General features: G+C 36.7%; 1 protein-coding gene, 1 long non-coding RNA gene and 7 other non-coding genes across 9 annotated transcripts; 8 read left to right on the top strand and 1 right to left on the bottom strand.

Moving 5' to 3' along the window:
• The first annotated feature begins 3,646 nt into the window (after positions 1–3,646).
• LOC130992769 (uncharacterized) lies at positions 3,647–7,311 on the top strand. Its single transcript, XR_009091390.1, has 2 exons — positions 3,647–4,915; positions 5,030–7,311. It is a non-coding gene; the product is annotated as an uncharacterized LOC130992769 (long non-coding RNA).
• On the top strand, positions 3,808–3,889 carry LOC130996377 (small nucleolar RNA U61). The gene has a single exon (XR_009092559.1). It is a non-coding gene; the product is annotated as a small nucleolar RNA U61 (small nucleolar RNA).
• LOC130996448 (small nucleolar RNA snoR14) lies at positions 3,967–4,047 on the top strand. The gene has a single exon (XR_009092621.1). It is a non-coding gene; the product is annotated as a small nucleolar RNA snoR14 (small nucleolar RNA).
• On the top strand, positions 4,118–4,210 carry LOC130996371 (small nucleolar RNA Z101). The gene has a single exon (XR_009092553.1). It is a non-coding gene; the product is annotated as a small nucleolar RNA Z101 (small nucleolar RNA).
• LOC130996358 (small nucleolar RNA Z199) lies at positions 5,404–5,485 on the top strand. The gene has a single exon (XR_009092540.1). It is a non-coding gene; the product is annotated as a small nucleolar RNA Z199 (small nucleolar RNA).
• LOC130996470 (small nucleolar RNA SNORD18) lies at positions 5,567–5,643 on the top strand. The gene has a single exon (XR_009092640.1). It is a non-coding gene; the product is annotated as a small nucleolar RNA SNORD18 (small nucleolar RNA).
• On the top strand, positions 5,725–5,811 carry LOC130996361 (small nucleolar RNA U54). The gene has a single exon (XR_009092543.1). It is a non-coding gene; the product is annotated as a small nucleolar RNA U54 (small nucleolar RNA).
• Positions 5,860–5,956, top strand: LOC130996362 (small nucleolar RNA R64/Z200 family). The gene has a single exon (XR_009092544.1). It is a non-coding gene; the product is annotated as a small nucleolar RNA R64/Z200 family (small nucleolar RNA).
• Positions 7,312–17,697: 10,386 nt separating the features above from the next.
• On the bottom strand, positions 17,698–22,690 carry LOC130992768 (type I inositol polyphosphate 5-phosphatase 2). The gene is given in 11 exon segments (XM_057917510.1): positions 17,698–18,008; positions 18,010–18,088; positions 18,520–18,665; positions 18,770–18,878; positions 19,102–19,286; positions 19,507–20,296; positions 21,076–21,180; positions 21,303–21,390; positions 21,916–22,008; positions 22,099–22,198; positions 22,298–22,690. Coding segments are annotated over 11 exon segments (1,854 nt in total). The 5' UTR covers positions 22,328–22,690; the 3' UTR covers positions 17,698–17,879.
• Between the last annotated feature and the right edge of the window lie 280 nt (positions 22,691–22,970).

The following is a 22,970-nucleotide window of genomic DNA, read 5'->3' as shown; positions in this document are numbered from 1 at the left end:
TATCTTATTAATAGAGATTGTTGATTGTTCATTTTTTTGCAGATAGTTCGATTTGCACTTTCGGATAAACTGCTGCATCTCTCGGTCCTTTGAAGGTCGATTTTTTTGAACAACAAATATTCGGGTGAAGCTTTAGAACAAGTAAGAACTTTCATTCGTTTCATTAATTTTGGGTTTTGAATTTTGTGAAAATTTTGTTATTTTTTTTATGGTCCCCGAGTTTTTTTTTATAAATAATACATTAATTTTTTTATGGTTCCCGAGTTTTTGGTATTAAATCCATGCTTTTTCGGTGTTTCTTTGCTTTCTAATGATCCCCTACCCACCTATATACCATATTGTTTGATGAATACTTTATTAGATTTCTGTTGCTGAGATTTCTAATAATCCCCACGAAAAACTCAAACTTCGAAACATGACATATATGGTAAGCTAAAAAAAGGTCAAGCCATGATGCACTAAAATTAAATTTCTATGTATTCATTGTTTTGTTTTTTGTTTGGGTTTAAATATTGGAGCTCTGTACTGATTTCTGAAAATTGGTGCTTATTTGAAAATTTTAGTGATCATCATGAATTGATTATAGCTTTTTTTTTTAGGAAATGAATTGATTATAGTTTACTCATTGAATTATTGACTATGTTCATTACATTGAATTAAATGTGATGAAGCGTTTGTCGTGTTTGAGAATGAGCCATTTAATCTGTTCCTTTTGCATCTTGTTAGGGTGAGATAGTTCTATGTTAACTGAGCACTGCTGCTGGTCCGAGCGTGAGCCCCACGCCTGCTGCCCATCTCGCTGCTCAAGGCTAGAATCTCAGTTTACAAATTTGTTGAACTTTTGGATGCTAAGATTCAAATATTTTATTTTTTGTATGGTTTTTGTTCATTAAAGAATTGTGTTTGTTCATCAAAATATTGTGTTATGTTCATTAAAAACCACCGCCGCCGCCCTTTCGCCTCGCCTCAGCGCCGCCAGTCGCACAATTATTGGGTTCGGGCCGCCGCTGCTACTCTCTCGGTCGAGGACTGAGAGCTGACGCTGTCTGCCACGGCGAGCCGCTCTGTTGCCAGTCCTCTTTCTTTTGAATAAAGATCTTCTTTATTTAATCACAATTTGCATAAAGATATATGTGTGTTAATGCTTTAGTTTCAATTTCTAGTTATTCTTTTGTATGAATATTGAAGTCCTTGTCTTGGTGTTAATTTGTATATAAAATCTGTATTTGTTCCTTGAAGTCATTTTTTAGTTTCGGTAATAAGTTCTTGAAGGAATTAAGGGTGGTGTTGTTGGTGTTGAAGGAATTGAAATTGAAGAAGATGAGTGATTTGAGATTATGTTCATCTAAAATTATGACCTATTCATTTAAAAATTGAGATTATTCGTTTCATATTATATTTCTTAATAATACAATTATCTGATTGAGAATCATAAAAATATTTAACATTAAAAATTTTCGAATAAGCTACATAAAAATTCCGAACATCTGAATAAAATATTAGAATCTTTCTTACTGATATAAAGTAGAATAATTAACATGAAATATTTTGAATAAAACCAAAATTTTTCGAATAGACTACATAAAAATTCCGAACATCTAAATAAATCTTTGTTACTAACTACGATGCACGGATTCATGCAAAAACAACACCGTGCAGTATCCGATTCGCGCGGGGGACGGGTGCGGGCGTGATTCGTGTGGGATTCGCACGGGATTCGCCACCTGTTGAATCCCCCCAAAATTTAAAAAAAAAAATCGGATTCGCGAATCGGGATTCTCTCTCTCTCTTCACATAGCAGACATGGCGGTGGTGGCCGGTGGCTATGGCGGCTCTGCCGTCCTGTTTCCATCGGCGAGGACGAAGGCATTAACGGCGTATCGCGGTGGTGGCTGATGTGCCATGTTTCCGAGAGAGAGAGAGAGAGGTTTAGAGAAGAGACAAGAGAGGGTCAGAGAGTAGGAGACTTCAGGGAGGGAGAGAGAGAAGGAGTCGCCGCTCGCCGGCGGCGAAAGCGACGCCGTTGAACGGCGGCGGCGGAGACAGAGGGAGGCCGAGAGAGGGATGAGATGAGAGGGTGCCGCGGGTATGTGTGTTGAGTGTGTGTGTGATGGAATGTGTTTAAGTGTGTGTTATTTTAGGTTAAGTATTAAAATGGGCTTTGGGCCCCTTCTTTTATTGAAATGGGCTGGGTTTTCATAGTGTTGAATTCTTTATGATGGGCTGCAAAATTGTGTTTTTAGTGTTGAATCTTTTATGATGGACTAATACATTATACTCTATAATTTAACTATCCTAAATTTCCACCCTATAAATTTGATTGGTTATATATACTAAAATATATAAATATATATGGTATTTGATTAGTTATATATAATAAAATATATAAATATAATAGACGTATCCTTCACGAATCGCACCCTATAATTTTTAAAAATCCGTATCCCCGCGCCGGAATCGTATCGCTCCCACACCCGCCCCCTCGCACCTGTGCAACATAGGTTACTAATATATAAAGTAAAATAATTAATATGAAACATTTTGAATAAATATACAAAAATAACGAAGTAAATGATTTTTTTAATGAATGTCATTTGAAAGATATGTTAATTTTATGAAATTAATTCCGTAAAAAAATAAATAGAAGAATTATAAATTAATTCAGAAAATTAATTCATTTAATACTCTTTAATTCAAATTTCAAAAGTGAAGTAGTTTAATGAAAAAAATATTATATTGTGAAAATCATAATATGAAACATATCTTTCAAATACCATAATCAATTTCTGTCGAATAAAAAATAAAAATAAATAAATAAACACAATAACAAACCAAATAAAATAAACTGTGAATATGAGAATCTACCCACTCTTATAATCTATCTTACAAAACTACCCACACTACCCAAAAGCAAAAAGTGATGGTGATAGGCATGATAGACATGCTTGGTTTTTTGTAAAAGTTCTTACACAAGTACAATTGTGTAAGAAAATGTGTAAGATAGGTAGTTAAAAATGCACAAAATTTAATAAAACAGTAATACAAAAATTCCAATTTAAACATATATGTAATAACAAAACAATTCTGAACCTAATGGGTCAACTAGCCGCCAGTAAACCCTAGCCGCTAGCACTAAACATATCTTTCAAATACCATAATCAATTTCTGTCGAATAAAAAATAAAAATAAATAAATAAACACAATAACAAACCAAATAAAATAAACTGTGAATATGGGAATCTACCAAAACGAGAAAACAGAAACAAACACTGCAACTCGTTAAACACATACAATAAAATCATATAAAAAAATTCAATTCGAAACATACTACAAGTTCAAAAAAAATCAATAAATATATCAAAAACAGAAAAAAAATTTAATATATATAATTAATAAATAATACTATAAAATTAATGATGAATATCTTCATAATTAAATCCAAAAAACAATGAGATTCGGTCAACCTAAAACTATGAGAGACGGTGAATTAAAAAAAATAAAATTACACAAATAGCCTTAATAAAAAAAACGGATGACATTAAAAGGAATTGATATTGACCGTATGATCTAATAAATCTAATGGATCACATGGAAATCGAGTATTGTTAGGGTTGAGTGACGGCGTCATCACAAATGCAATGCAGCCGCTTTTCAATGCCTCTAGGGTTTCTCCTCTTCAACCCCAAAACACTATAAATATATCTTCCCCCATTCCTTCTGCACTCCATCTTTTACCTCCCACTTTCTACTTTTAATTTTTTCTTATATTCATGTTTTGTTTTTCAATTTCAACCAATTTTGTTTTCGTAGCAGTGATGAATCCAAAATTTGTGACCGGAGGCGCTTGTCGTCAGTGACGGTGCACAACCCTCTAAGAAGTTCTGAGCTCTCCTCCCATTTTTCTATTCTTGACTTATATATTTGTTTATTGTTTTAAATCTTCTTCTCAAATTTACGGTGATTTTAGCGAGATGACGATGAAATTCATGTCTGTCAATCCACTGATTTTTGTGATGTTAGAAGTGAATCCCGACAGGTTCTGATCGCTTCTAAAAATTTGTTTAGATTTCAAATTCTATTATTGTAATTGTAATTTATAATTTTTTTTTTGTTATTTGCGGGGCAGAGGATGAATTTATTGTCAAATGGGTAATTTGCGACTGATACTTCGTTGTGATGCTAAACTCACCTTGGAGAACTGATGCCCATCAGAAATTTTGAAATTATTTTAAATTACTTTTTTTCATTTATATGTATATGGATTATTGCTTCCTTTTTTACGTTATGAAGATATTTTTCACTTTTTACATTATCTTTAAATTGTAATTTTAGAACTTAGTGCGAAACAACTTGCATGCTCTGATCTTTATTAGAGAGATTTTATCTCTAATAAATAAAAAGTTGTTTCGAATAAAATTTCAAGAACAAATGTGAAGATTTCGTGCCCCTCAAAAACTAATTACAATTAATTCTAGTGTTGTGGTAAATATCCTTTGTTGGTGCGGTGCGGTATGTGAATTTGTAATATTACGCCTGTTTAGTTATGAACTTAATAGTTAACAAAATATTACGCCTGTTTAGTTATGAACTTAATAGTTAACAAACGCTAGGCATTGATTCATCAGTCATAGGAAATGAGGCAGCAAGCAGAGTATTAGAGGTGGCCGTTGCTAATCTCCAAGAATTTTGCAACTGTGTGATATCTTATCTAATTGGGTCAACATTAGCATCTAGATATATGATTATAGGCTTGAACTGGAATACAAAAAGCATTTATTTATGCTTGTAATACAAAATAAAACCAGTTTTTTGAAAGTTTGATGCAAAGCAATAGTAGTTGGTATACTGGAAGGTTCTACCACTATATTTATGAATATGTGTATTTTCTGCTTTGTATTGTTGCAAGAATTATGAGGTGACAACCTATTAACTTGTTTAAACCAAAGTGTGCTTAATCATCTAGTCACTCTATTTCAATCTGATTCTTTTGTCTATTCACATGACATTTCTTTTAAAAATGGACTCTCAGTAAAATCATTATCTGTATGCTAGAATTTCTTTTGGATTGCCTGGATTGTGAACAAGATTCTTTTGAAGAGACATTTTCTTTTAACAAGTCATAGTATATTCTTCAGATTTTCTGCATGGTGTATTGGAAACTATTCGTATAAGCTTTGGCAGCTTATTTTGAACAGTGACCATTTGCTATGGGTTTAGAGTTTAATTTTTTTTCAAAGCGTTTTAATTTTTTTTAAATTTTTTTTCCAATTAACATTTATGCAGCTTTACAGATTAAAAATCTATCTAGGGTTTGAAACAACTCTCCCTCTGTCCCTCTCATTATACCCTCATCTTCTTCGTTGCTTCCAGCTGCCGCCTAATATTTGATTTTTTTCATTGTCAAAATCATATGATGAGCAAAATAACTGCAACAATATGATCGGAATGTTTCCCATGATTCCTAGTATTTAAGTCTCTGATGATTTCTCTTACCCTAATTCACTTGGATATATTTCCCTATTTTTCTACTTTGTTCTTTTTCTTCCCTTTTTTCGAAATTGTGGAGGAGATATGATGAATATATTATTTGGTCCGTGTTTCTGAACTAACCCTGACTGATACCCTTTCCAAACCTCTGATCTCCTCTTTTATCTTATCGTTACAGATCTTATTGTTACATAAAATTTTTATTTTTATTTTTACAAAATTGTTGATTTTTTCACTGGCTCTGTGATTATCTGCCTAATTATTAGGCGATATACGCTATTCTGATAATTATCATGTGGATAATCTTTTTCTATTATGAGAGCTGCTCCTTTTTTACATGGTTTTCTTATTTTTGTATTTTTCAATTCTTTCATTTTGCTGTGATGATTTATGAAATAAATTCACATGTCAGACTTCAGAGATTATTTATAATCTATGAGAAGAGTATTTCATGATTCCTGAGCAGAATTTAGTAATTAGCCAGTCAAGTCAAGAGTAAATTTGATAATGCCACTTGCATCTGCTATCCAAGTTAAAAATTAGGAGGAAGAGAGTTCGGCTTGAACCTGCTGCCATCCCCACAAACTAGATTTGATCTCTGCCACTAACTTCTCTTTAACCCACCCATGGCTAAACTTGATTTCATTCCTACCTTTCCGAATGCACCAAGTAGCACAAGTCCACACGCCAGAGAGGAAGTTAACCTCCTTCTTACCCCCAAGATTTGTGAAGGCAAAAAGGTGGTCTTTTGCATTGGCTGGGATTGCTTGTTGATCCAAAGAAGTAACTTGTACCAGATTTTGGTGGCCTTTTGACAAGAGAAGTAATTGATGTGTTTGATTTTCAATCTGCAAAGGGTGCAGTTTCTCTCTGTGATCGGGATTGGAACCTGTCTCTTCAAAAGGTTTTCCCACGTAGCAAATCTTCCATTCATGATTCTCCAAGCGGTAGTTTTTGACTTATGCGTTGCTGGGGCTTTCCAAATAATGGAGTACTCCCAATTGTTTGCTTTGATAGACACTTGTAGCACTGTTAATGGCTTTGTACGCTGCTTTGACTGTGAACTTTCCATCCGGCATTGATTTCCATCTCCATCCGTCCGGTTTCCCTTCCACTAAATTGTGATTATTGATAAGGGACATGAGGCTAGCCACCTGATCCTTCGCCCCTCCTCCTTCAAACAACGATGGTGCCAGAAAGAAAAATAATCTCCCTTGCCAATCTGAGCTTGGATATTATCTTTAACCATGTCCCATTCTCCCCTCGACTCAACCCTAACACCTTATTCCACCAGCTCGGTTCCTGACCCCTTCCCCCTTTTAAACAAAAACCATCATCGCCCCAAACAATGTCTCTTTTAACAGCCCAAACCATGGGCCCAGAAGCTTTCTTTCTCTGTAAGATAACGCCATATCCACTTTGCCATTAACGCCTTATTAAACTTTTGTAGATCTTTGAAGCCGAGTCCCCCGGCACTCTGATCGGCACACAACTTTCCCACTTTAGCCAATGGATTTTTCTTGCCTCTGCCCCTCTTCCCCAAAGAAAATTACACATCACCTTTCGAACTTTGGAAAGAGTACTCTTGGGTAAGAAGATGGAGTAGGAAAGTTGGCAGATTGGAATTGAAGTAAGGACTGATCGAATTAACGTGACCCTCCCGACAAAAGACATTTTCTTATTTTTCCACGAATCTATTTTTCTTGTAATTTTTTCCACAATGTAATTCCAGTCTGCCACCCTGGACAAGCGTGTGCCGTTTTTAATCCCAATTATTTGGTAGTTCGCTGGCTTGGCAATTAAGAAGCAACGCCCAATTATCAACATCAGTTCTTGCGATCCCCATACCAAATAAAATGCTTTTATCGAAATTTACCTTTAGTCCTGATAACAACTCAAAAAGTTTGAGGATGCATTTGAATGCCCAAACATTTTCTTTCTTTTCCGAGGTCACAAGCATAGATGCTCTTCCAATTGTAGGTGAGATTTTTGGATAGATGCCCTTCCAATTGTAGCCGGTTCGAGGAGATTCTTAAGGATTGCTCTTTCGATCAGCAGGTTCAAGCCCTCAGCCACAATGAGGAAAAGGAAGGGCGACATGGGATTCACCAAAACGTTGGCAGTACCTGAACTAACATAAGTTTTTGCAAAGTCTTGATTTTGGGCTGAAGTTCATATTCTCTAACATAAGCTTTTGCAAAATCAACTTTAAACAGGGTGATTCCCTTCTTTCTTTTTTTTGGCATCCTCGATAATCTCATTCATCGCGATAACACCATCAAGAATATACATACCCTCCACAAACGCGCTTTGACATTCGGAAATGATGAGATGCATCACTTGTTTAAGTCTCGAGGCAAGGACTTTGGCAATCACTTTATAGAGACAATTGATAAGAGATATTGGTCTGTAATCTTTCATCTCCGAAGCCGTCTCTTTCTTACACAATAAATGAGGGATTGCAACCTCTCGCCATCTTACTATTGGCATGGAAATCTTTCAAAACTTCACACAACCCTTGATGATATTCCAACACTTCTTCATAAAGAGAAAATTAAACCACCTGGTAAACTGATTTCATTCTAAACAGCAGCCTTGATTTCATCCCGAACTGAGAGTCAAGTTGAACTCGCAATTCCTGGGGTATTTTTTCGGAGAGAAGTCTTCCAGGAGGCTTGGTCTTTCTCGAAGTCTGCTAGAGAATTGTGCAATAAAGTGTGCTCTGACAGCTCTTTTCACTTCAACAGGCTCTTCGATCCATCTCTCATTAACTAATAAATCGGAGATATTTTTGAGCCTTCGACCTTTGATCACCTTGTGGAAAAAACCGCTATTTAGATCTCCATCCTTCAACTAGTTGTTTCTTGCTTTCTAAGACAAAAGGCAATCTCTGTTCTTTAGTTGGAGAAACAAATTTGACGCTGCCTCATTCCTCTTCACCACTTCTTCTTCATCCAGACCCAACGTATCATCAACGGCGTCCCATTTATTAATTTCTTCAGATTTCAGATTGTTGATATTCTCCTCGATCACCCCAAAATTGGATTTGTTCCACCTTTTAAGATCTTCCGTCAATCTTTTCAAATTTTCCTTCATCCCGACAGCCCGCTCTTGTACCAAGAGTTTTCTACAACTTTCTCAAACTCATGGTGGTTTGTCCAAGTATTGATGAAGCGGAATGGTTTTGGACCGCAGTCCACTTCTTTTGTTTCCATCATAATCGAACAATTCGATTATGATGGAAACCATTCCTCGTTCACCAAAAATCTGATCAATTTGGTTTTGCATTGCCCCTGAGGTTGTTGGTACCAAGTAAACTTTCGACCTTGCCTCTAAATGAAGTTATATCGAAATTCTGAATATCCCTTGCTGAGTAAAAGCTGCCCCTTCCCTCCCTTTCCGAGCTCATTCTCATCGAATTGGAATCCCCCACGACACAAATGCACACATCTCTATTTTGATTCAGAACCAAGCTAAGAAACAATTATTTCCAAATGTTGAAATTCGGTCCGTTTGTTAATAATGATTTTTTTTTCAAAACACAAAAGTAAGTGATTTAGATTCATTTTAAAAATTTAAAGCTACCGTGCAACTTATTGTGTTTGTTTTTCTGAATTAGTTTTGATCTGTGCACGAAATTATAAATGCTCGTTGATAATTTAATTATGTTGGTCAATACAACTAATTGTGTCACTCGTTATATTTCTCTCGATTCAATGGGAACATAGGTGAACCAAATGCAATCTAGCACTGTTAGAATTTCTAGTTTATTTTTGTACTCATCAAGAATGATGTTAAATATCAAAAATAAATGAGAGTAAACAAAAATTATTTTTGATAATTTAAATAATCATAGCTTATTCATTTTAAATATATATATTTTTATTATTATTATATCGAATTAAAGATATTTTCATAGTTTTTAATTGAATATTGAATATTTTTTCATGAATTAATAATTTTTTGAAAAATAATTAAAATAGAAAAATGAAAAAAAGAGAGAAATTTTCAAGGGAAAATTTGAGAGGAGAGAAAAATTGTAGGTAGATAAACGCCTCTTTTATATAACACTAGTATACGCCTATTAGTGCGATGCACGATGAATATTGAAATAAATAGAAAAAAAATAAATTGAAATAAATAGATATAAATAATAAAAAAATCAAAATATAAATAAACACAAAATATGTTTTAATAATAATTTAAATAAACACAAAATATGTATACAATTTAAATTTAAATATAATTATAATGATAATTATAATTATTAAATAAATTTAAAAATTAGTCGATAATGAAAATTTGCACCAATTCATCATAATAAATATTTTTAACATAAATTAAAAGTTATATATTTTTAATGAAGAGAAAGAAAATATATTTAAAACTTTTCATAATTTATCCATTTTAAATTTATTTTTGATTATTTTTATACTATATTGATGCACATCAATTATTTTTTTATGATCAAATTTGGTGACATTTAGAAAAAAGTTACGATATAAAAAAGTAAAAAGAAAAAAATAGTGAAAATTTTGGTGGAAGAAGAGAGAAAAAGAGAGGGAATAAACTCTTTTTTTTTTTTTACTTTTTATATAGATTTCTGATAAATTGCTACAAAAAAGATTTTTATGAGTTTCTGTCGAGTTATGTTAGAATCTACGACCACCAGAAGGCCCAATATCAGTTTTGCAGTACTATCAATCAATTTATGTTTGTGATCGAACGTGTTATTGTTGGAAGAGCAAGATTGTATGATTCAACATCAATGTTCCATCTTGATTGGATGGATTTTGGATTGGCATTTCTGGAAAGATTACGACGGTGTTCTGAGGAAGATGGGTTTCGAGTTCCATTGTATTTCTGGTGCAAATGCTTTTTTCGAAGTGAGATTGGATGTTGTCTGGATAAGAATTGGAACATCTTGATTTAAAATGGGTTTCGAACATCTTGATATTGTCTGGATGTGTGTGCTACTATCAGTACAGATGCTCGAAAATTGGCTTGAGCCCTTTGAATCTGCGCCCTCTCCCGTTGCCGCACCAGGGGCTCGTGAGCCCTCTCAGCTGCAGCGCTCCGGGCTCAAACAAGAGAGATTGGAGAAATATTGGAATCAACACCCCTAAAATCCATTCCATCTCCCGGTGAATCAAATGCATTCTCGTCATTCACTCAAGAATCAAATGCATTTTCAAACGATGGACATTGAACAAATCAATTTGAATACCTAATTTGCGGCGGAGGACGAGCCTGAGGTGGAGGAGATAACATCTATCTATGTCAATGACCACCAAACAAAGAGGCATATTACTCTGGCAGAAATGATACTCATATATCGTTTGTATATCGAGTACACAAAACGTCCGTAATAAGGGTCGATCAGAGAGGAGCTGTATTAAGGTGCCATTCTCAAAAAAATAAAATTCTCAATGGCGCAAAGGCACCATCATTTCACGCGACATCAAGTAAATCAAGTCACACTTTCAACGCGTCCTAAAGGACATGAAGTGATGAGCAAATCATCATGAGTAATGAGCAAATCATCGATCAAGCAGAAAAAATGTTCATTGCCGAGCATCGTCAATCATTTAATCCATATATACTGCGACAAACGCTCCAAGGGCTCGGACGGTCGTGGTACAACGACTTTTAGCCACATCCACAAGGCCCCAAGGCCAAAAGGCGGCGAAGAGAGAGAAAGTCAAAAGTCATGGGACCAAACTCAACGCAACATCGTCGACAACATCTTGATGAGTAGGAATTCGAGTTGATGTTTCCTTGAGGAAGGTGGAAGAAATCAGGAAATGCAATAATCTCCCATAGATTCTAGGTTTATTTTATGTTTTTTTTAATAAAAAAAATTAAATAATCTAAGAGTTTATTTAATTGTATTGCAATTTTAATTGTCAATCAATGTAGGGTTAATTTTTAAATTTAATGAAATTCGAGTTGTTAGATTTAATGTTAATTTTAATTAAAAACAACATTAAAATTAAATACAAAATAAAAATACAATTTTAAGAGCCAAAGGTTGTGGAGGGTCACATTTAAGAGTCCACGTTTAACTCTTCATTTTGGATGCTCTTAGATCTCTTATAAATCAAACTGTGCTATTCAACTTTTGGGCCCCTTGAAAATGGACTCAGCAGGCCGCATTGAAGAGGATGAACTATTTGAAGTGGATCTAATCAACAGTCTTGCTGGAATTTACCAATTTGTTCTCAAGCTTAATTTACCAATTTGTTTTAGGATCTAATCAATATAGTCTTGCTCTACCAGAAGATGGACATCCTTATCACGTCTAACACCCTGTGGCCGAGGTCGGTTCAAACCTCCGTTAGCTATTTTAATTTTTTTTATTTTGTTGGTAGTGAGACCCACGCCTTCTTCTTCGCCAAGCTTGTCGGAAACTCGCTGGAAACAAGCTTGGCGACGGATTGAGGCATCTCCAGCCCTCCCTCTCTCTCTCTCTCTCTCACTCTTTCCAGCCCCCCCTCGCCGCTGGAGTTGTTGCTAGTGCTGCGTCGACTACCAGAGTTTCTGTTGCGGGCTTTGAGATTGTGGAAAACGATCTCTAGTGGCGGAGGACGTTCCAAATCGATGATTTTTTGGCAGAATTCTTGTGATCGGCAGCGGTTGCTGCGGAAATGCAAGCGCGACGAGGGGCTAGGGTGGGAAGTGGAACTGGATGCACGACGACAATTAGGGCTTATATCTGGCGGAGGAGGATGTGGCGGTGCTGGTGTTGCTGATGCTGTTGCTTCTGCTTGAATAATAATGATCCATGGAATCCGAGCGATAAATCGAGCAGCTCCGTCGACGGCCGCCAAGCGTGTTTTTGATGAGCTTGGTGAAGAAGAAGTCGTGGGTCCCATCACCAACGAAAAAAAATTAAAATAATTAACAGTGTTAAATGACCGTTAAGTCGGAGGGGCTAATTGCACAAAATTAAGGAGTTCGGGGGTTTAGTTGAACCGATCTCGACCATAAGGTGCTAGACGTGATAAGAGCCTCTATGTTATGGGCGTATTTGATATTTAAAACTCAAAGAAGATTGATCTACTGAATCATTGAAGAACAAGAAAAAACGACCTTCACCCAAAAAAGGTGGTAAGGGATGAGATAATAAGTTTATTTAAATAAGTGTCATTAGGGGACTGCGTAAACCCCATAAACATGCAGCTGTTCTAGAGTTGATATGCAACCAAAAAATTGACATTTTAGGAATTTTGGAAACTAAAGTGAATTCTACCAAACTTGATAAATTAATGAATTATGAGCATAATTTTGTGAATAGGGGTCATTTGAAACCCTTTAGTTGTTATTGCATCATCAAATGGCTATGAAATTCACTTGCATGAAAACAAAACAAGAATTCTGCATTGCATTTTGTATATTGGAAGTCGTGGAAAACTGTCACTTTAAGTTTGTAGGGAAATCCTCTCTTAGTTGCAGAAGATTTCAATAGCATCAAAGAGCCTTCGGAAATGGCTGGCAGAGAACAATACCAACCAAAAGAGAATACCATGACTTTGCTATCAGCTTGTGCACCCGGGGGGCCTTAGTGACACTCCTTCGACAGGGTGCTTCTACCAACACAAAATGCTACTAAAAAATTAAGCAGAAGGACTATTAAGCAGAATAAACTTCCTCACAAGGGAACTCAGATCATTCAACCGCCATAATTTATATATTTAATCAAACTCAAAACTTCCCCCGTCTATTTAAATTCTTTAATTTTTGGATGTATCACCCTAACTTTCATCAATTGGTGCAAGAAAACTGGCAGCCTATTAAACGTGGCAAAGCTCAATTGGAAATTTGCATAAAACTGAAATACTTATAAAAGAAATTGAAGCATGCGCCGAGCGATGGGCGTACACGGCAAGCGCGCGAGTTCCTACCCGACACGTCAGTTTGGTGCGAAGCGCCACCTAACAGCCACGTGATGAGTTGAGTTCCGAGCGGTTGTGCACGTTGCTAGTGGGCTGTGGCTAAGTTAGTGGACGGTTTTGGCTGGGATAGCCGCCCACGTCTTGGATGCTCCTGATTAGCTCGTTGTCCATGTCTGACAGTTTATTCGGTTATCCTAGTGATGGAGGATTGTCCACCACATAGAATAATTTTGGCTGAGATTCACACAAGAGATTCGTGTGTGCAAGCTAAGTTATTCCTTTGTACGAATTGTGATTAACACGAAGGTTGGGAGTGAATTATGATTATTACTTTGATTTTTCGCCGTGAATGTTTGTGATCTTATTGGTTTGTACGAATTCACTGATACTCACCGAAATTCAATGATTGTGCGATATTTGGTATCACAGTCAAGTTACATTGGTTCGATGCCATTCTTGCTGCGAAAGATGGTTCAAACTCTTGAATATTTGGCTCTAGAAGAACGGATAGCAAGGCTGGAAAGCTTGTTGGGGTCGTCCCCAGAGATATCATCCCAAGTGGTCATGTATAAATGCATACGTGATGCTGAGATGGTGATTGAAACCGTTCACAATGGAAAAGGTCCGAAAGTCCACTGAGGGAACTTCTTCCTTTGTAGATTCTCGTATTGTTTCATGTAAGGAAGAAATCTCTAATTTGACGGATGTTATTGACATAAAGATTGAGAACCTTCTTGATAAATTGATGGTTGTGAAGTGGGCACTGCGGTCCGTGGATGAAAGACATGCATCCAAGGTTAAAGTGCCTAACCCGAAGCCGTTTGATGGTGCCCAGAGTGCCAAGGAACTCGAAAACTTTTTATGGGACATGGAGACACATTTCAAGGCGGCCCATGTCTCCGATGTTGAAGGTCCCGATTGTCCGATGATGCGAGTTCAAATCGTAATGCTATTGAAAAGTAGGATGCCTTGAAGAAGGAGTTGAAGGATCAAAGTCTGCCTTGCAATACTTCATAGATTACAAGGGATGCTTTACGAAAACTCAAGCATAATGGGACAATTCATATATGATTATTTGAAGGAATTTAGTTCCTTGATGTCGGACGTGCGTGATATGTTTGAGGAAGACAAGTTATTCAACTTCCTTGGTTTACAATCTTGGGCTCAAGCGCAGTTGATTTACAAATCGAGATTGCAACGACTGATACTTTGGTGGACTATAAGACCGTTGGATCTACCAAGTCCGGATAATAAAAAAAGGATGTCAGTAAGGAAAAAGCAAGGAAAAGAAGGGCAAACCCGACTAATAAGGGAAGAAGAAGTTCGAGGATACGCTATGGTGGCTCGAAAGATTCTAACCAACAAGTGGGTAGAGAGAAGAAGCACAGTTTCTTTCTTTGCAACAACGACTACCAGATGCGAAATTGCCCAAATAAAGGAAAGTTGAATACTTTTGTTGTTGAGAACTAGAAAGAGAGCGAGTCTAGCGCCCACAATTCAAGGTATGTTAGATGTGGATTTACAAATTAACACTTAGAAGGGATCGTACTCGTTGATGGCAGTTTCTTTAGACGATTTCGATATTATCCTTGTGATTCCACTTAGAAGGGATCGTACTCGTTGATGACAACGGTTGTTGTGATCCTTGGCGAACATTGTCCTATGTTTGTGAAAGGCGAGTACTTAGCCGAAAGAAAGTCCTTTGGGTTGATCTTAGCCCTTCTTACCTTGAAGCATGGTATGCCTACTTACCTTGCCGCGGTGGTCGAGAATCGTGATCAAGCCCAGAGTGATAGAGTGAAGGGATTCAGATAAACAGGGAATAAGAGAATTGAATAAATATTGAACAAGGAAAAAACAGAGAGTACTTGTGAGGCCTACAACAGAAGCTATCTAGAATAATACTACAACAATAATCCTAACTAACCCTAACTCACTATTAACTTATTTAAAGACCTACAGAAACTTGAGGCCCAAGAAATATCTTGGAGCCCACACAAAAGCCTGACTCATTACTTTATTCTAGCCCTAAATAACTTAAGCATACATAACGAAATAAATTAAGGACTTCTTAAAAAAAATAAAATTAAAGAAATAATATATAATTATAACTAAATAATGATCTGTATCAATTCGTTCGCTCTTCAAAACAACATTGTGCTCAAGGCTGTAAGTACTTCAAAAGACATCCCAAATTTGTCCTATCTTCAAGCTATTGTGATTAGGAAATTCGTAATCCCATTGTTGCACTGTGATCCCTAGAGAGGCTGTATATATTCTGTATAAGTTTTTGGTATTGAGAAACTCCTTAATCAAGTGACTCAATTCCTTCCAATCTCGATGAGCAAAGTTGGGCCATGCGGCTTTCGAAAACAACAATGGGATCCTTCAGATATCCTGCTTGACGTAATGAAAACAAGGCCTCCTAGGTGTTGAGTGTGGAGGCATTGCCGAAACGCGCCAATAATGCTTGGGTGAATTGTGGCCACGCCGGGTTGTGGTTACAACGCAAGAGTAGTTGTAACCAGGATATAACTACTCCAGACATGCCGATAATAGGCAAGTTGTAGCTTCGTGGCCGGAGGAATGCGATGGACGAGAAAAATATTGGTTGGCTTGAGCGATCCAGCCCACCGGATCAGATCCATCGAACATGGGTAAGTCAGATTTTTGAAGCGGAATAGTGTGCTTTGTGAACCAGTAAGGGGTAGGTGCGTCTTCGACAACGGTGTCGGGGTTGGTGTTGTTGGCAACGAATGACTTTTTTCCAGAGAAGAGTCGCTGGTTTCATATGCAACGAGGGGTTATTTTCTAGTGGAAGAGACGATGTCCAAGATGGCTGCAAGTTGGGCTTCCACGACAGAACAATTAGTGTTGACGGACTTTGGTGAGGGAGTTCAGCGATGTCTGCAACTCTACCACCACCTTCTCTAAATATTCCAGTCGAGACTCGGTGCAGCACATTGTAGTAACCATGGCATGTCAGACCAATTAATAGAGTGAAGGGATTGAGATAAACAAGGAACAAGAGAATTGGAAGAAATAAATTGAAATAAATATTGAACAGGGAAAAACAGAGAGTAACCCTTGTCCTGCAAGGCCTATAGTGAGAACGCTGTCCTAAATTCCTCTTGCGAGGTCTTCAGTAGAAGCTGTCCAGAATAATACTGCAACGATAATCCTAACCATAACTCACTATTAACTTATTTAAAGACCTGAGGCCCAAGAAATATCTTGGAGCCCACACAAAAGCATGACCCATCACTTTATTCTAGCCCTAAATAACTTAAGCATAAATAACTAAATAAATTAAAGAAACTAATATATAATTGTAACTAAATAACGATATGTGATGCAGAGTGTCCAATGAAGTCTATGATGTTGTTGCAGATTTGTTGCAAGAATTCAATGACGTGATGCCCCTGAATTACCTAAAAAAGTGCCACCGGAGAGGGCAACATATCACCAGATTGAGTTGTAGACGGGCACGAGATCGGTCCCGCAGAAGCCCCATACTGTATGCCGCTCTTTGAGTTGGCAGAGTTGAGGAATTAGTTGGATGATTTGTTGCTAGCGGGTCTCGTCCAAAGCATCGTACTGGGTCGCTAGTGTTATTTCCAATGAAAGCAGGATGAGTCATTGAGATTTTGCATAGATTATCGAGCATTGAATAAGGTTACTATAAAAAACAAGTACCCTATTCCAAATGTCTTTGATCTATTTGACAAGTTGTCCAGGGCGAGTCTATACATCGAGATTGACTTGAAATTTGGATATTGGCAAGTTCGCATTGCGGCGAGAGAGGTATGGTTCATTTGAATTTTTGGTGATGCCATTTGCAAGGAAGAAAATAATTTCAGATAGAAAGCTTTATGGATTTGTGTTGTTTGGAATATTTGAAATCACAGAATTGAGTTTTGTTGGCAAGTGATGGAAATTTAGTGGAGATAATCAAAGCAAGTTTTGATTTTTGAATTCCAAATTTATTTCACTTCTTACTCTTGTTTGGGAGATTGAATTTGTAATTCATCTCATTGTCATGATTTGTTGTGAAAATGTTTCTTTGTGTCTTATTTTATTTAATTTTTTAATTTATTTATATGAAACCTGATAATGTTTGTTTTATAACTTTTGAATCTTGCATCTTGTTTTTGAGTTGCACCCCTCATATATCTTTTGAAAAAAAGAAAATTACTCAAAAAGAAAAGAAAAAAAAGATAGACATAATAAACTGATCAAATACCTATTTCTAGTACGTGTTATCACTTATCACTTAAAATTAGTTATCTACCAAAATAGAATAAAACTGCCAAAATAATAAAAGAAAATGTTCAAGTCATAGAAGAAGTTAAATACATAGTGCATGTTGTAATTGGTCAGGGAAAATTGGTATATGATATAATGTCTTTAAACAAGGCATAGATGCTCAAGTAGAGCCAAATCAGAACAACTGAAAAACATCACAAACACTTGTAGAGCTAGCTATGAATCTCAAGGTTAATATTCTTGAGCTTGGCTGAGGAAAAACTCTGGATGTACCACTGCACTTGAATAGTTGAGTGCCTTTTTGAGCTTCCGCTGATCAAATATCTCAACTTCGACCAAGAACGAAGAACTCACAGCTCGGATGATCTGATAGCCTCATCTCTGATCGCTCGTAACACAGCTGCTTAATGCCTTTACCAAACCAAAGTATACGGTCGCACCTGCAAATTACATATCAACTTTCTTGTTAACATGTTACATGCTGCATATAACTTTTCTGTCTGAATAAAATAGCCCGATCGGTCCAAACCAAATAGCTCGCCAACACATTAGTGTTGGTCCGGATATCCGCAAGAAAAGGAAGGTTAGGACTGAAAAATTCTAGCCTAGAATCGAGTAGGTTGGCGTAACTATCATCTCCTAAACGTTTGGTCATATAGAGAGCTGAATCTAACCACATTCTTTTATGATTCCTGCAAGGTTCCATGCTTTGTAGATTTCTTGTACCTTAGACAATTTTCTTTCATTAAAGGAAATGATTCAACCTTCAAAGCAAATCTGAATACTGACTGATTAATTATTTAGATTTCATTAATATTATCTTGAGTTTCAAAGTTTCAAAAATGTTTGGCTTGAAGAAAGCATCACTTACCATGCTGGAGATCTCTTCTTTTCTGCTTTAGGATTTTGACCAACATATCTATCAGAGTTGATCTCATACTTGTAAGTTGGGGCAAAGTTGATGATCCCCTCTTTCCACCCATCAAACACATGTCCATTTCGAAGTTCCTTGCTTAACTGCAAACATATTAAGATTATTACTGTGCTTAATTTCCATTTATTATTACCAGTTGAAACATAAAGTTCTAATAATAATGATAGTGTAGGCCTACTATCTATACCTGATCGTGGTTGAGAAGCACAGCCCACTGCTTTTTTTCGACAAGCTTTCTCACTTCTGAATCCGACATATTGATCCGATAATTCAAGTCCCCAAACCAGAATATCTTGCTGTTCATTGAGGGATTGGGTAATTAGTCACTAATTCATAATGAAGAGCACATAAAATACAAGGATCATTTTATGGAAGCAATGTTGAGCTTTCTATTGACCAAAAGTATCAACATAAACATATTCCAATATATGAAACGAATTTGCATGAGTATAAATATACAGAAGAAGATTATAAACCTAAAAAACTGCAACAGAATCTCTAAGTAGACAATGCTCTTACTCATGAGACGGGATTGTCTGTGGCTGATCAATGTCGAAGAGGGTTGAGAAATGAGTCCGCCTTATGATTTCAAGAACATCAGAGTTACGCCTTTGCTCAGCGCCATACTTTTCACCAGAGGTTAGATGAGAGCAGACGAAGCATAGACGACTATGGAAGAGTGACATACTTATCGAAACGGATCCCTGTGAAAGGCGAAAAGGAAACAGTGCGGTCAGAATTCTCCATATAACAATAACTGATATGTTATATCTGAGGTATAATTTTCACATTTTAGGGGATGGAGTTGTTTAAACAATGCAGACAGTTCTGCATCGTGCTTATTTTGTGAGACAAAACTTAAAAAAAAAAAAAAAAACGAGGGAAGAAAAGATATAAGAAGTTAAAACAGAGGAATGAGCAAACCTTGTTGCCCATGTAGCCCATAAGCCCCACTCCAACTGGGGAGACCTTCAAGTGGTTTATGTGTCGCCTTAGCCTTCTCCGCACCCACACTGACACATATATTCCAACCATCTGTTTACTCACGATCCGTACATACACTGACTGTGACTTTCTTGGAGTGCTTGACATTGCATTCTCATTTCTGAAATCTGACATTTCTGCAAAACAATCTTCTTCCTCTCCAGGAATTTCATCCAACTCTTCTGACAGATAATCCACAACTTCATCGAACTCATCTTGTTGATCCATGTGGATCGTCTGTAGATTTCCAAAGCTCCGGTGCATTCTCTTTAATCTTTGAGGGCTGGAGGTAAGACCATTATTCATCCATCCTATTCTTGCTGAACTACTGAGCACCCTTCGTAAATGAGAGCTAGAAGATAAAGCTTGATGAGATGTAGCATCAAGTGATTGTTCTGGCCAGTCCAATCTGTTGTCCCAGATAATATCAGAGATTCTCTTCGACTGAATGTTCTTCCCGCTGACCTTCGAGTCACTGTCCATGGTGGCGCCTCCAGAATTATCCACAAATATGTCAAGTGTAGGAGCATCTTCCTCCTCAGCCAATGTATCAGAAGCAGAGGAAGTCCTGAAAACAGGAGAGGGCGGTGCGCTGTAGCTTTTATGCTTGGTTTCGGGTTCCACTGACCTGTTCAATGTTCTGCGGATGATAGCCTCCCATTTGGAGATCGGCCTTCTACTTTCGGCAACAAGTACATTGCCTGCACTTAAGGGAACCACTTCCTGGAAGCTGTGATGCATGATAATTAGGAACTATCATAAGAAAATCTTATCCTAAATTCAGAAGAGATACAAAAGCAATTGGCACATGTAAACGCAAATTCTTGATGATCCATAACCATAACAGGAGAAAAGGATTATTGAGTGATACATAAACACTCCATTTAGAAAAAGAAGAAAAGCTTCAGAATTTGGGCTCTGTAACTGGAAACTCAATTTCCTTAAATCACAACATAAAGCTGTGTCTTTATTGATTTCTAGAATAGAAACATAGGAGAAAGTCACAGTTTCCTTCGTATATATTACTGGGAATCTTAAGTATTTTGGTCAAGTCACAGAGTGAAATTCAGAGAAGATTTTCTCCAGATGAAGGAATATTGCAGTTGAATTGTACGCCTTAAAGTCTGGAAAATGGAGAGCAATAACAAACATGGCACGGCTATCCATATGACAAATTTCCTCAGAAAATATAAAAGTTTAGGAATCAGAAGCAATTAAGTTACTTTGCAAACAAATCTAAACTTGATATATATTATCACCAGAATGTCTAAATCATTTAAAGTTTAGTTTTATGTGTATGAAGTTATAACATGGTGAAAAATATTAACTGCTTCGAGTAATTTCTATAGTACTTGTTTCAAACTTTGCACCAATCTTCCTTTCTGAAACAAAGTATAGTTCAAAATTGATGCACTAACTCAACAAGTTCCATTAGCAGTTTATACGAACACGATGCACGTATAGCTATCAATCTTCCAAAAGATTTCAAAACTTTGCTGCTAGGCTTACCCGAAAATGTACATGTCAGCTGGCTCTTGCATACAAAGCCATTCATCAATATCAAGATCATCATCTGGAATTCTTCCAGCAACATTCCAAGTACCTATATTTACCCTGCACATGTGGAATCATTTTCTTACCACAGAGATGGAACAAATAAAACAGTGGAGTTGTAGATGGAGAAGTAAATTGCCACAGGCAAAGCTAGAAATTTATGATTTCTTACTGAGCCAAACCTCACATCTTTTGTATTTATATACTGAAGCCGCAGAGTTTCTGATTTTCCTCTCCGGTGTTTCATTGAGAATCCTGTTGGTGGTTTACCTGGATTATATCAAGAAGGCAGGATATTCTTTGAGAAATTTTCACATCCCAGAAATTGGAATGGTTGGTAACAGAAATAAGATATTAGTCCAATACTTGATCAAGCAAATGCTATACTTTTGAAAACGATAAGTTTCCCAGTGTTTTCAAGACCTAACACGATGAATAACTAAGATCATACTTCGAAACAACATATAGTCTTCAAAAATTATCTCAAACTCAGCTATGTCCACCGTAAACTGACCCTGGGAAACACAAAGGGGGGGCGTTTACTTTCAGTGATAAGATGGATAGATAAAAATGATCCGAGCTAATCTACCATTTACTTTGATGGATTCATTAATTTTGAGCTTGTTTGACCATCTTATTCTTCAAATACTCAATCTTATGTTTTATCAATCAATCCATCCTAGCACACAAAGTAAACGCTCGGATTAAATTTATGACTACTCTTTAAGCAGAAACAGAACCAGGTAGCTCCAATCACCATGATGGATAACCAGAGCATAAAAGATTCACTTATACCTCCTGTAGTTTTGGTTGAGCAAGCAGATTGACATCCCCTCGTCGTATCGACATGATCATCGAGCATAATAGCTTCATCTTTACACGAGCAAGCTGGCAAAACAACAGCCATACATATTAGATACCAAAAGGAGTCTGACGAAGCAAGAAACATGATTGATAGATATGAAGGTGATCCCATACCATCATCTTCGCTCTCTGTGTCAACTTCATCTTCACTGAAATCATAAACCTTCGGCTTTATATTCAGCCATTTTTTCATCATAATGGAGGGCCAAAACGGCTGAGATAAAAAAAAAGAAAAAGTTCATCATCAAACAACAGCTGCATTCATTTCTATTAGACAATCCCACAAACACGTTGAAGGCTTCTCATCTCTTACCTCAGACCGCTTTCCTCTTCTACTCTTCATGCTGGGATCAAAAGGAATCCACAAATGCTGCAACGAATCCAATGACTTGGCAGATATATATACGCCCACATTTGTTAGGCCACCTCCTCGTTTGATGCCAAATTCAAGGAAGATTCGTGCTTTATAGCTTGTACCAAACGAGTGATGACAGATGAGAAAGGGAAAACAATAAAGTAATGGTCAAGCTCAAGAGGCATCCACTGCCACAACTTGCATAATAATTTCTTCTTTTTTTTTTTTCTTTTTCTTTGATGGTCCAGAGATATATGGGGTCGTTTTCATGTTGAAATTCAAAAGGCATGATTTCCATTGAAAACTCAAGAGAACACCAACCCCATTACAAATTGGGGCCCCAAAAATATAAGAATGTCTTTGTCAATTTGAAATCCGACTGGTTTAGTACAAAATTTAATGCATTGACATCTACAGTGATAATCCCATTTGTTTATGATTAATAAGTCCACCCGATTACAGCGCCCCATGCAAGATTTGTCTGTTTCTTGCGTGATGATTGAAGTTTATATATTTGTTTATGCAGTAATAGTCATGATTACATGTTGATGTTGTTTGCAAATCACAGATCCGTTGAAGCTAGTTGGAAGTGGTCTGGATAATTCTATTTTTTTTAATCCCATACAACTAG

Source organism: Salvia miltiorrhiza, chromosome 7, assembly GCF_028751815.1.
Source record: "Salvia miltiorrhiza cultivar Shanhuang (shh) chromosome 7, IMPLAD_Smil_shh, whole genome shotgun sequence".
Lineage (NCBI taxonomy): Eukaryota > Viridiplantae > Streptophyta > Magnoliopsida > Lamiales > Lamiaceae > Salvia > Salvia miltiorrhiza.
This window is presented reverse-complemented; position numbering and strand designations above follow the sequence as displayed.